Source organism: Spinacia oleracea, chromosome 2, assembly GCF_020520425.1.
Source record: "Spinacia oleracea cultivar Varoflay chromosome 2, BTI_SOV_V1, whole genome shotgun sequence".
In the NCBI taxonomy this organism is placed as follows: domain Eukaryota; kingdom Viridiplantae; phylum Streptophyta; class Magnoliopsida; order Caryophyllales; family Amaranthaceae; genus Spinacia; species Spinacia oleracea.
Genome location: NC_079488.1, coordinates 31,424,522 through 31,436,283, shown reverse-complemented (window position 1 = coordinate 31,436,283; position 11,762 = coordinate 31,424,522). Strand labels below are relative to the sequence as shown.

The 11,762-nt window shown below is 45.9% G+C and overlaps 1 protein-coding gene across 1 annotated transcript; it reads right to left on the bottom strand.

The window, feature by feature from the left end:
* Positions 1-9,422: 9,422 nt before the first annotated feature.
* LOC130467323 (uncharacterized) lies at positions 9,423-10,437 on the bottom strand. The gene is made up of 4 exons (XM_056835798.1): positions 10,354-10,437; positions 10,131-10,271; positions 9,956-10,063; positions 9,423-9,866 (listed from the first exon to the last, which is right to left on the bottom strand). Exons 1-4 carry the CDS (start codon positions 10,435-10,437, stop codon positions 9,558-9,560), a joined length of 642 nt encoding a protein of 213 aa, XP_056691776.1. The 3' UTR covers positions 9,423-9,557.
* Between the last annotated feature and the right edge of the window lie 1,325 nt (positions 10,438-11,762).

Below are 11,762 nucleotides of genomic sequence, written 5' to 3'. Positions count from 1 at the left end.
AGGCCAGGCCCAGCAAGGCCATGGCGCGCGCACGAGCTCATGGGCTGCGGGTTGTGCATCTCGCGTGGGCCGCAAGGCTTGCGCGGGCTGTGTGGCTCGTGCTCGTGCTCGTGCAATGCTTGTGTTCAATACGAATCCTAAAGCTAATGGAATTCGTTCTATGATTAAATCCTAATCCTAATCCTAATTCTAATTAAACTAATTGGTATCCTAATAGGATTCTAAATCCCTTTCCATGACTCTATAAATATGTGCCTAGGTTCACAATTTATGGGTAAGAATTCAAGTATTCAAAGGTAAGATTTTCAAGCAAAAATCAGCCAAACACTTGCCCTATTTAGCCGAAAATTCTAAGTACCTTAAGGGCGATTCTAGTTGGTCAAGCTTAAGGCGGATCCGGACGTGCTGTGGACTTTCTACGGAGGGACGACACTTGGAGTCCTAAAGACTTGTTCTTGTTCGGTTCGGGTGCAGCTAGGGAGGGCACGCTACAAAGTGTATGCATCCTAGACTAATTATATGATTATGTGCAATTAATATGATTCCTGGCATTAAGGTTTTTCCGTATGATTTATGTTGTTCATATGTATCATAACCTAACAGGTCCAACATTTGTCCGTCTCGGAGAGTAGCTGCTGTTTTGGAAGGAGATGAAGAGGAACGTGAGTTAGAGAATGATGAGTATGAAGACGTGGAGTTTGCGGAAGAGGAGTCTGATGAGAGGGTTAATTTTGTGTTACAGAGGGTTCTTTTGACATCGAAGGATGAAGGGCAGCGCAAAAATTTGTTCAAGACTCACTGTTCCATTCAGAACAAGGTTTGTAACCTGATCGTGGATAATGGTAGCACAGAGAATCTGGTTTCGTAGAAGCTGGTGGATTATTTGAAGTTGCAAACGGAACCACATGAGAAGCCCTGCACCCTCGGTTGGGTCAGTAAGGGGTCCCAAGTTCGAGTCACATTGGCCTGCAGAGTCCTTATCTCCATCGGAAAGCACTACCAGGAAGAGGTACTTTGTGATGTTTTTGATATGGATGTTTGTCATGTTTTGCTTGGTAGGCCTTGGCAACTTGATAATGATGTTACTTATCGGGGTCGGGATAATGTAATGATGTTTTTTTGGGGTACCCATAAAATTGCTATGGCATCTGTTTTGCATTTTGAAAAGAGTCCAGGGAGGAAGAAGTCTAGTTTCTTGATAATGACGTATAATGATAAAGAACTTGATGATGCCGTCAAGGAATCTGATTATTTTTGTCCAGTAGTGATTAAGGGTTTGTTGAGTGCGAGTAAGGAAGAAACACCCATTCCTGGAGTAGTGCTGGAAATCTTAGAGGATTTCAAAGAACTAATTGTTGATGAGCTCCCTAATGACTTGCCTCCTATGAGAGACATTCAACACCAGATCGACCTGATTCCAGGTTCGAGCTTACCCAACCTTCCCCATTATCGCATGAGCCCTAAGGAGAATGAAATTATAAGGGAACAGATTGAAGATTTGTTGAAAAAAGGGTTCATCCGTGAGAGCATGAGTCCCTATGTTGTACCAGTCCTTCTAGTCCCCAAGAAAGGAAATCAATGGAGAATGTGTGTTGATAGCAGGGCCATCAATAAGATAACTATCAAGTATCGGTTTCCAATTCCACGACTGGAAGACATGCTTGATGAGTTATCAGGTTCCAAGGTGTTTTCGAAGATAGATTTGCGTAGTGGATACCATCAAATCAGGATTAGACCTGGAGATGAATGGAAAACTTCTTTTAAGAGCAAGGATGGGTTATATGAGTGGTTGGTGATGCCTTTCGGATCGTCAAACGCCCCTAGTACATTCATGCGGTTGATGAATCAGGTTCTTCGTCCTTTTACAGGTTCTTTTGTTGTGGTTTATTTTGATGATATTCTGATTTATAGTAAGAATCAGGTAGAACACCTAGAACATGTGAAGCAGGTGTTGCAAGTATTACAGGAGAACCAATTGTACATTAATCTGAAAAAGTGTACATTCTGCACCAACAAGTTGCTTTTCCTAGGCTTTGTTGTTGGCGAAGAAGGGATTCAGGTGGATGAAGAGAAGGTGAGTGCAATTAAGGATTGGCCTGCTGTAGACACCTACTTTTGTCCCCATTCCCGCAAGGGAAAGTTCGATGATGAAAGCATAAAAGCTCCACTTGACAACGCATCTCCTATAAAATAAACGAATCTCGATTCCCCATTTCATTTCACCCGAAACCTGCTATTTATGGAAACCTGCTAAAAATAGTAACTGCCGTAAAAGGTAGCGTCTAAAAGTGGCAAATCATAAAAGATAGAAACCTGTCAGAATTAGGTGTTGCACTCCAACATAAATCCTAAATGAGATAGAAAACTGCGAGAATCCTATTCTTAATAGGATTCGGAAATAGGAGTTACGTATTAATTAAAATCCTAACGAACCTAGAGTTCGTAACGGGCCCAGACGCATCCCGTCACAAATTGATACGCGCTAAAAGACTCAAATTAATCTCAAACTCTACGGATTTTAGAATCCGAATCTGACTAAACAAAAACTGTCCAGACCCTATTTTCAACGCCTAGCTCTGGGCGCCGAAATCTTCGGCGCCCAGGCCTGGGCGCTGAAAATACCTGGGTACGTTTCTCTTCCTAATTCTTTACGGATTAGAACTCTGCAATTCTATCTTTCCACGAACTCTTCCCTATAAATAGGCCCCTAGTTTCGACATGAAACAACACACAACAACACATAATATACTCTGAGTATTGACTCTAAACCCCTTAGCCTAAGCCTCTCGCTGCGAAACTGTTCACGCGTTCTGTCGCAATCGATCCATAAATCGAACAGAACGTATCCTGTCCAATAATCGAGATTCGTTAAATAAAAAGGAGAAATAGCAAAGTCAAAGTGGTTAGTTTTCTGAGAACCGTGACGCACCTCTCAAGGGTGCGTCGTAATGTGTCCCTTTTCGATGATTTAACTGCTTTTCTCGCCCTTTTTATGAACTGTTAAACTAACCTAAGATGATTGTTCTATCACGCCTAATAAATATAATATTTTTGGGAAATCGGATTATCATGCTAGGTCCCTTAATGCTATTTAAATCAGATAATCACGATCGAATTAGTATTATATGTTGCATATTGCTAAAATCAACTCAGATTAGTTTAATAGTTAACGCATGTCCCTTCAATTATTTATGCTGAGCTAGTAAGGATATCCTGCCTCTGGAGTTATCGAAGAGCGAATTACTCCTCTCGGTAGTTACAGTCCCCCGAACCCTCAATCTCTACCTTGCGGGTGTATATTGAGAGATCCCCACACCAGGGATCACAAGGGAACCTACGGCCGTCGTGGTCAAACATAATTGCACTCCCTTTATGTCACGATAACCGGGTTTTGTCAGTTTTTCTCATTGTCGTTAAAAACTGAATGGCGACTCCTATATTACTAGTCAATTGGGTGTATACTCACAGGAAATCCAATTACACTTGATTGAATAAAAAGAATCGTCACACCCACGAGGGACAGGTCACGCATTAGCCTCGCGCTTTTTCGACCCCCTCACAGTGGCGACTCCACTGGGGATAGTGAAGGAAATACTCGTGCTTGTAGGTAATCAAAATAGCCGAAGGGTGAAACGATCCTACCCCGCGTTTATTTCCCCATCAAGTTGGGACGACCTGAAAATCAGCATATTAATGTGAACGGGCAGAACATCATAACGAATCTCGGCTCCCTCGGGAGTTGGGACTAAGGATACCTTTTTCGCCAATAGGGGGGTGCATACGCCGCGCATGTTTCCCACTCGGTACTTGCGCAGGTAGTACACCTATCCCGAACCCAATCACTCGCCCATTAGGTCCCTCTCGCCTGCATGCCCCCTTGGCTTGCACTTGCGGGTTGGCCTCTTGAGCGAAATTCGTCTTTTGAAGACACTACCTCGACCGGGGCATGTGTTGGATCTACGATAGAAGCGGTACCAAGCCAGGCGCAAATAAACTACCCATAGAAGCCTATCATAAACTACGTGGCATATTTAATTTTCAAATCCATGTTTGTAATGTAGTTATGTGTAGCGAAATATGTGATTGTGTGTGACAAACTATCCTAGAAAACCAATGACCTTAAAAATTGCCCAAACATTCATAGACGAATTTGCCAAAGAGTTATACCGAAACACGTGTTCCGCAAACCCGAATGATCGCCACAAAATAAGCGACGCTCGGGATGGCCCGTAACGAATCCCACAAACGCTGTTACGCGTAAAGGACGTTATTAGGCAAGCACGCAAGTCGAAGTCGCATAAACAAAAGACAGAAAACGAGAACCAGCCAGGGACGCATTTTCAACGCCCCTGGCTGGGCGCCAGAATTTCTCACGCCCCTAGCGGGGCGCTGAAGTTGCTGCTTGGCCTTCTGGTCAGGCGCAGCAGCTCCGGTGCCCGCACGAAAGGAAAATACGTAGCAAAAAATATTCATAAAAAAAAGAATTGCTACGAGGGCGTAAGAAAAGCACTCGATTTCAAAAGCGACTCGTGAAAAATTAATAACTCTTTGCGTCGTTGTTAGGCCTACTACGACGGCACTGCTCGACACTAAAAGTCGACCATGCAAATAATCATGAATGTCACACGGGCAGAGATCTTCGAAAACATAAAGAGTTCAAAGTGCACACATAACAGTCCAGATATACTAGTCCGACTTAAGGGTAGTCATAGAATGCCTAAAAAACCCGACTCACGAAACAAACTAATGTGTCTCCTACTCCACAACAACAATGCAGGGCCCCTGAGTACTTGCCCGTGATAGCCATCAAGAAACACGATGGAAGAAGCATATCTCGAACATCCGTACCTAGAGGTCGCACAAACCCAAGAGATGCATGCTCTGGGACACGACCCTTTACGTTCTCAAAGGCCACTCGCCCCAAAGAACCATGCTATGCCAAAAACGCTCCCCAACTCACATGCTTTCGGGCGATTGTTTGGGTTAGAAAAGAAAAGAGCGAAGAAAGAAACATAAATTATGGCACTAGCTCTCCAAGATGAAGTGTTCGATCCTACTAAGTTGATCGCTCCATCACCCTCAAAAGATGACCAAATCCAACGAGGGTGGCGCAAGACTTTCAAATGGACTAATGCTCGTGGGATAAAGTTCAAGATATCTGCGGGAGAGGGTCCGATGTACGAAGAATTAGAGTCTGACTCCGAGTCCGAACCTAGCAAAATTGTAACCCCTCCCAAAAATAGTTTAGACCCGGAAATCTCTACTCCGGGAGATCTTTTTGATGTAATGCTTCATGACTTTAATAAGATAAACAAAACTTTTGAGTATGTGCCGCTTAAAAATCAGAGTAATAATGCAGAATGTCTTGCCACTAATGAGCACGAAAAAGAGCCAGAAGAGGAATATACCGAACTAATAAAAGATGTAAATGAACAAGAACTCAAAACTCCTATAATTGAGGACACAGAATCGGTAAATATTGGAACAGAAGAAAATCCTAAAATTATTAAAATTGGCCTCACCTTAACTCCCACTGAAAAGGCCGATCTAATCTCCACTTTGCGGGAATTCGAGGGTGTCTTTGCTTGGTCCTACAAAGACATGCCGGGAATAGATCGAGAAATCGCTGAGCATAAAATTCCGCTAGATCCCAAAATGACGCCAGTAAAACAAAAGCTACGGCGGCTCAAACCGGAGATAGCCTTGAAAATAAAAGAAGAAGTCACTAAACAATTAGATGCCGGCTTTATAAAAGTCTCCAACTACCCAGAATGGGTGGCCAATATTGTCCCCGTAGCTAAAAAAGATGGACGAGTGCGAATGTGCGTAGACTTTCGAGACCTCAACAAAGCCAGTCCTAAAGATGACTTGCCCCTACCTCACATTGACATACTAGTAGACAACACCGCAGAACACGCGCTCCTCTCCTTTATGGACGGGTACGCCGGATATAACCAAATACTAATGGCAGAAGAAGACATGGAAAAAACAACTTTCATTACCCCTTGGGGAACATATTGTTACACTGTAATGCCTTTTGGTTTGAAAAACGCGGGGGCCACCTATCAAAGAACAGCCACCACGTTACTCCATGACATGATACATAAAGAAATCGAGGTCTACGTGGACGACATGATCGTCAAATCTAAAGACCGGCGCGGTCACCTCCCGGCACTTAAAAAGTTCTTCACCCGAATCTTGAAATATAACATGAGACTAAACCCACAAAAATGTGTGTTCGGGGTAACCTCGGGAAAATTGCTAGGATACGTTGTTAGTACGCGAGGAATCGAGATTGACCCATCTAAGATCAAAGCCATTACCGAAATGCCCCCACCAAAAACTGAAAAACAGATAAGGGGCTTCCTAGGAAAGCTGCAATACATTAGTAGGTTCATTTCCAAGCTTACTATGACTTGTGAGCCAATATTCAAAAAATTAAGAAAAGAAGAAAAGGCCGAATGGGATGAACAATGCCAAACTGCCTTCGATAAAATCAAAGAATACCTAAGCAAGCCACCCGTCCTCTCCCCACCTTTGCCTGGAATCCCTTTACGCCTATACCTAACCGTCACGGATACTGCAGCAGGAGCTATGCTCTCACAGTGTGTCCATGGATCCGAGCGAGCCATTTACTACTTGAGCAAGAAGTTCATACAGTACGAGACGAGATACACAGAACTTAAGAAAACCTGTCTCGCCCTCGTCTGGGCATCCAAAAAACTCAGGCATTACCTATTGGCCCACACTGTTCATATAGTGTCACAACTAGATCCCTTAAAATACGTGTTCGAAAAGCCCGCCCTGAGTGGTCGCCTGTCCAGGTGGCTAGTCATGCTCTCAGAATTCGACCTAAAATTCATGCCGGAAAAAACAATCAAAGGAAGAGCGGTAGCCGAATTCCTGGCCGAACATGCCACGAATGAGGAAACCCCGGAAGCTTACCTCCTCCCCGACGAGGAACTTCTGATGATACAAGACGACTATTGGACACTATACTTCGATGGCGCGTCCAACCAAAAAGGATGCGGCGTCGGAGTTCTCCTAGTCAGTCCCGAAGGAGCCCATATACCAATTTCCGTCAAACTTGACTTCGAGGCCACAAACAATGCCGCCGAATACGAGGCCTGCATAGTTGGGCTAGAGGCCGCAGTTAGCCTCGGAGTCAAATACCTACAAGTCTTCGGGGATTCTTCCCTAATAATCAACCATACATCCAAAAGATGGAAGGTCCGAAGCACCAGTCTCTCAAAATATCAAGCTCACTTGGACCAAATAGTCGAGCAATTTGAAAAAATCGAGTATATATACTTGCCAAGAGACGACAACCAATTCGCGGATGCACTAGCGAAGCTAGCTTCAATGCTCAACATCCCGAATGAATGGGACGGAATGACCCTTCGGGTCGAGCGAAGGAAAGAGCCGGCTTATTGTTGCGCCATAGACTCCGAACCTGAAAACACCGAAGAAGAACCATGGTATACGGACATCCTTCGTTACAAAACAAGTGGGGAATTCCCCCCAAACACTTCCCCGCGAGCACAAAAGGCCCTGCGCCTCCTTGCTTCACAATATAGCATAATTCTGGGAGAACTGTACAAATACACGCCGAATAAAATCAAGTTACTTTATGTCCATCAAAACCAAGCCCAAAGACTAATGGAAGAATACCATAGCGGCGTGTGCGGACCCCATATGAACGGAAAAATGCTATCCCGAAAAATATCCCGCTCAGGGTACTATTGGACCACTATGGAAACCGATTGCCATCACTTTGTAAAAACTTGCCCAAAATGCCAAATCTTCAGTAACCTTAACCATTTACCTCCCTCAGAACTATACACCTTCACTTCTCCATGGCCCTTTTCCACCTGGGGTATAGATATAATCGGCAAGGTAACACCAACAGGCGTAGGGGGACACGAGTACGTTTTAGTTGCAATTGATTACTTCACTAAATGGGTAGAGGCAGTCTCCTATGCAAAGTTAACAGCCAAACATGTCGCCCGATTCCTAGAAAAAAACATATTATGTCGATACGGGGTTCCACATGAAATCATAAGTGACCAAGGTTCCCACTTCAGGGCCGAAGTCCAAGACCTGCTCAAAAAATATCATGTCAAACACCATAAATCCTCTCCCTACAGGCCGCAAATGAACGGCGCGGTAGAGGCGGCCAACAAAAATGTTAAAGTCATAATTGAAAAAATGGCCGAAAATTATAAGGATTGGCCCAACAAATTACACTTCGCATTATGGGGCTATCGAACCTCAATCCGCACCTCCATTGGAGTAACACCCTACTCCTTGGTATACGGAATGGAAGCAGTCCAACCGGTCGAGTTGGAGATTCCCTCCCTCCGGATCGTCCTAGAAAGCAAGCTACCCGAAGCTGATTGGGTTCAAGCTAGGTACGACGAACTCGTCCTTTTAGACGAACGGAGGTTGAGAGCTCTACATCACGTGCAAGTGTATCAAAAGCGCATCGCAAGGCAATTCAACAAAAGAGTCAAACCTCGAAACATCAAAGAAGGCGATTTTGTATTAAAAGAAGTCCGCGCACCTACTACGGACCCTCGAGGAAAATTCCGGCCTAACTGGACAGGACCATATTTTGTAAAGACCATCCTACCTGGCGGAGCAGTCCAACTAGCCGACATAGATGGAGCGGAATTCGCTAACCTCACGAACTTAGACCAATTGAAAAAGTACTATATTTAATAAAATTCAGTCCGGAGTTAAGGCATCTAATAAAACACATTAAAACTCATAAGCAAACATTCTGCGCATTACTCTAAACAAACGGCATAAAACTCGATAAAGTAGAAAAAGCGAAGGACAAAACTTCAACGCCCAGGACTGGGCGCTGTTATTTCTAAGCCTGGGCGCCGATATTTCCTTCGCCCTAAATCGGGCGTTGTTCTCTCTTGCCACCTACCCTCCCGCTTCTACAAAGTGTTCGTACTCCTTTTTCTAACCCTCAAAAGAACCACGAACACTTGGGGGGGAAGCAGACGAGTTATGAACACCCCTTTCAAAAAAAAGTTTTTTTTTTCAAAAAGCTAGAACTACGCGCGACCTGATTCTGACAAGATACGTAGGCAATCCTTCTCAAGGATTCGGTCCAATAAAAAATTATAAAATAATAAAGTCATGCAACGCATCAAGAAGAAAAGATATCGCAAAGGGCACTCTACCCTAACCCATGCACGGGCAAGACCAAATAAAATGAAAAAGCCACAAGAGTTTCCAGGAAAAAGCCCAACAAAGGAGTATGACACGAGTCGGCAAAAAACAAAAATAGTGAACATGCATATGTAATACCCCAAGTAGTCGGTTAGTCTAAAAATATATGTGCACTCTTATATGAACTCATTATTTTTACGAAAGTCTTTTCCTTTTATTTTATCGTCGTTGGTTTAGGAAGCTAATATTGCTATAATATGTTAAAACAAAGCCCACGGAAGGCTCAAAACATTCTTGCACCAAAAATCGCAAAAAAATATATATATACATGCGGAACACAAGAATGAATATGTATAAAACAGGAGGTAAGCCTAAGACTCGTCATCGGCTCCATGTCTCCAAGCCTCGCCGGTCCATCCACTCCACTCCCCGTGGTATGAGAGACCCCAGCCAGAGTCACCCCAAAAATGAGGTTGCGACTGCAACTCGGGGCTAGGCTCTCGGGCCACCGACACGGAACGCCGCCCACGCTCCGGCTCGGACCTCTCCCCGGAAGAACTCACCCCCGCGTCAGAACGGCGATGCCGTAGGGGCGAGTGCTGTGCTCTCTCTCTCTCGCGACGACCGTGTCCCCCGCCCGAGGGACCCGCGTCGTCGGCCCCAGCACGCCCAGTAGCCGTCTGCAAAAAGGGACACAAAAAAAAAGAGTGAATAACCGAAAGCCAAACCAAAGGTACAGATCAAAAGAAAAAAAGAGAGGGCACATTACCCGAGTAGAGTGGGGGCTCCTGCAAGAAAGTGCAGACCGAGCTCGAACCAACGCGGACTTCAACCGGTTGATCACCCCCACCATCGCATTGGCCGTACGGGCCGGAACCTAAAACAAGAATGTCAGTAAAAAAAAAAAATATATAAAGAAGAGTACACAAATGAAAGGTGCATACCGCCTCTACTCCCTCAGGGAGCGGAGCATGGAAAACCCGGTCTTCCGGGAAAGTCTCCACAATCTCGGATCCACTCTCTCCGGTATACGAGATCCGAGCATCGGGAAGCACCCATCCCCCCAACAAAGGGTCAGGACCCTCCTGCACAAAACACAGTAGGCATAAACACATGGGCACGAACATGAAAACACTAAAATCAATACAAAGAGAGGAGGCAACTCACAGCGCCAGGCTCCGGGAGACGAAGAGAATCCTGGATAAACTGGTAATAGCTAGCTCCCTCTATCACCAACTCTGTCGCCGGCATACCAGTCCTCAAGTGGACCCTCCACGACTTGCCTATCGAGCGAGTAGACAGCATGGTCGCAGGCGGAGGCCTGGGCACCGAAAAAACCCCGACTGTCTGCATACGTACCCGCTCTCCCAGGTACCAGACAGGGTCCCGGCGGCCAACGAACAAGACCCGCATCTGGCTCAGGGCATAACTCTCCCTGACCGAAGCATGGGTACCCCTAAAAGGGAGCCATGGGGTCCAAACCACCTGTTTTCGTACAAAACGCAGTCAGATCTTGCACATAAAAAGAATAACGAAATACGAGATAGAGGGTAAGATTCTGTACATGCTCAGGGTTCCCGTCCCTGATAAGATCCCACACGGTATCGGGCGGTGGACGCACTGTCAGCTTCTTCCTCCAACCCCAACGGCGACCAGCAGGGAACTCCAAAGGCCTCTGCCCCTTTCGGGGAGCCAGCCAAGGTAAGTGCTCAAAGGCCCACAGCTGCAAAAAGAAAAGGATAATAAAACGTAAAAAAAAAGAGGCCGGGTAAAAGCGAGAAAAAACAAAAGAAAGTCTAGGCACATACCTCGATCAAACGCGGCACTCCCGCTAATGTAATCACAAAGTGACGTATACTCGGGTCCGAGACGCGCACCGACAAACTCATCTGGCCGACAAGCGTCGCATAGCCCAAATCGCCCCAGCGATAGTCACCCAGTGTAGACACGTCCTCCACCATGCCTATCCACCTCGGGTCAAAGGTGTCAGTCGGACCCGATAGAAAAGTGGAAGTAATAAAATGGAGGTAGAACAGCCAAGCCTGTCTCGAAGGCGACTCCTCTACCCCGTGCTCCAAAGCCCACATCAGGTCAGCGAAAGGTATCCCACGGGGCTGGTACGAAGGTAACCTACTACCCATCCACGAGCACAGGAGCCTGGTACCCTCAGCAACAGTCGGCGATGGGCCGTCCGGCCTCAGACGAACGGGGTTCCCTATAAAGGTCAAACCCGTCAAAGCTGTGTAGTCCTCAGGAGTGATCGTCATCTCGCCCCAAGGAAAATGGAAGGTGTTGGTGGTATCCCACCACCACCTCATGAACGACCGCAGAAAGGACAGGGAGATGTTGAGCCGCAGTATCTCCCAGAAGGTCTCAACCACCGGAAATAGTGAGCTCGCCCTCACCAAGGCCTGGGCGTCCGAGCTCAGATAGCTAAAAACGGTCTCACTCGTCGCGGCGCCATAGCCGCGAACCGTAGTCTCTCTCCTCGCGTGAAGGCGGGAAGTCACATGGTGCTCTAGGTCGTAGTGCAGATCACGACCATCGTAAAGCTCAGGGCCCACCCATAGGGGACC

Coding starts and splice junctions, on each gene's coding strand:
- LOC130467323 (XM_056835798.1), bottom strand. CDS start 10,437: ATGCCGGCGACAGAGTTGGTGATAGAGGGAGCTAGCTATTACCAGTTT. Junction 10,272..10,353: donor GTCTCCCGGAGCCTGGCGCT/GTGAGTTGCCTC, acceptor TGTTTTGTGCAG/GAGGGTCCTGACCCTTTGTT. Junction 9,867..9,955: donor GGAGCCCCCACTCTACTCGG/GTAATGTGCCCT, acceptor CCCTTTTTGCAG/ACGGCTACTGGGCGTGCTGG.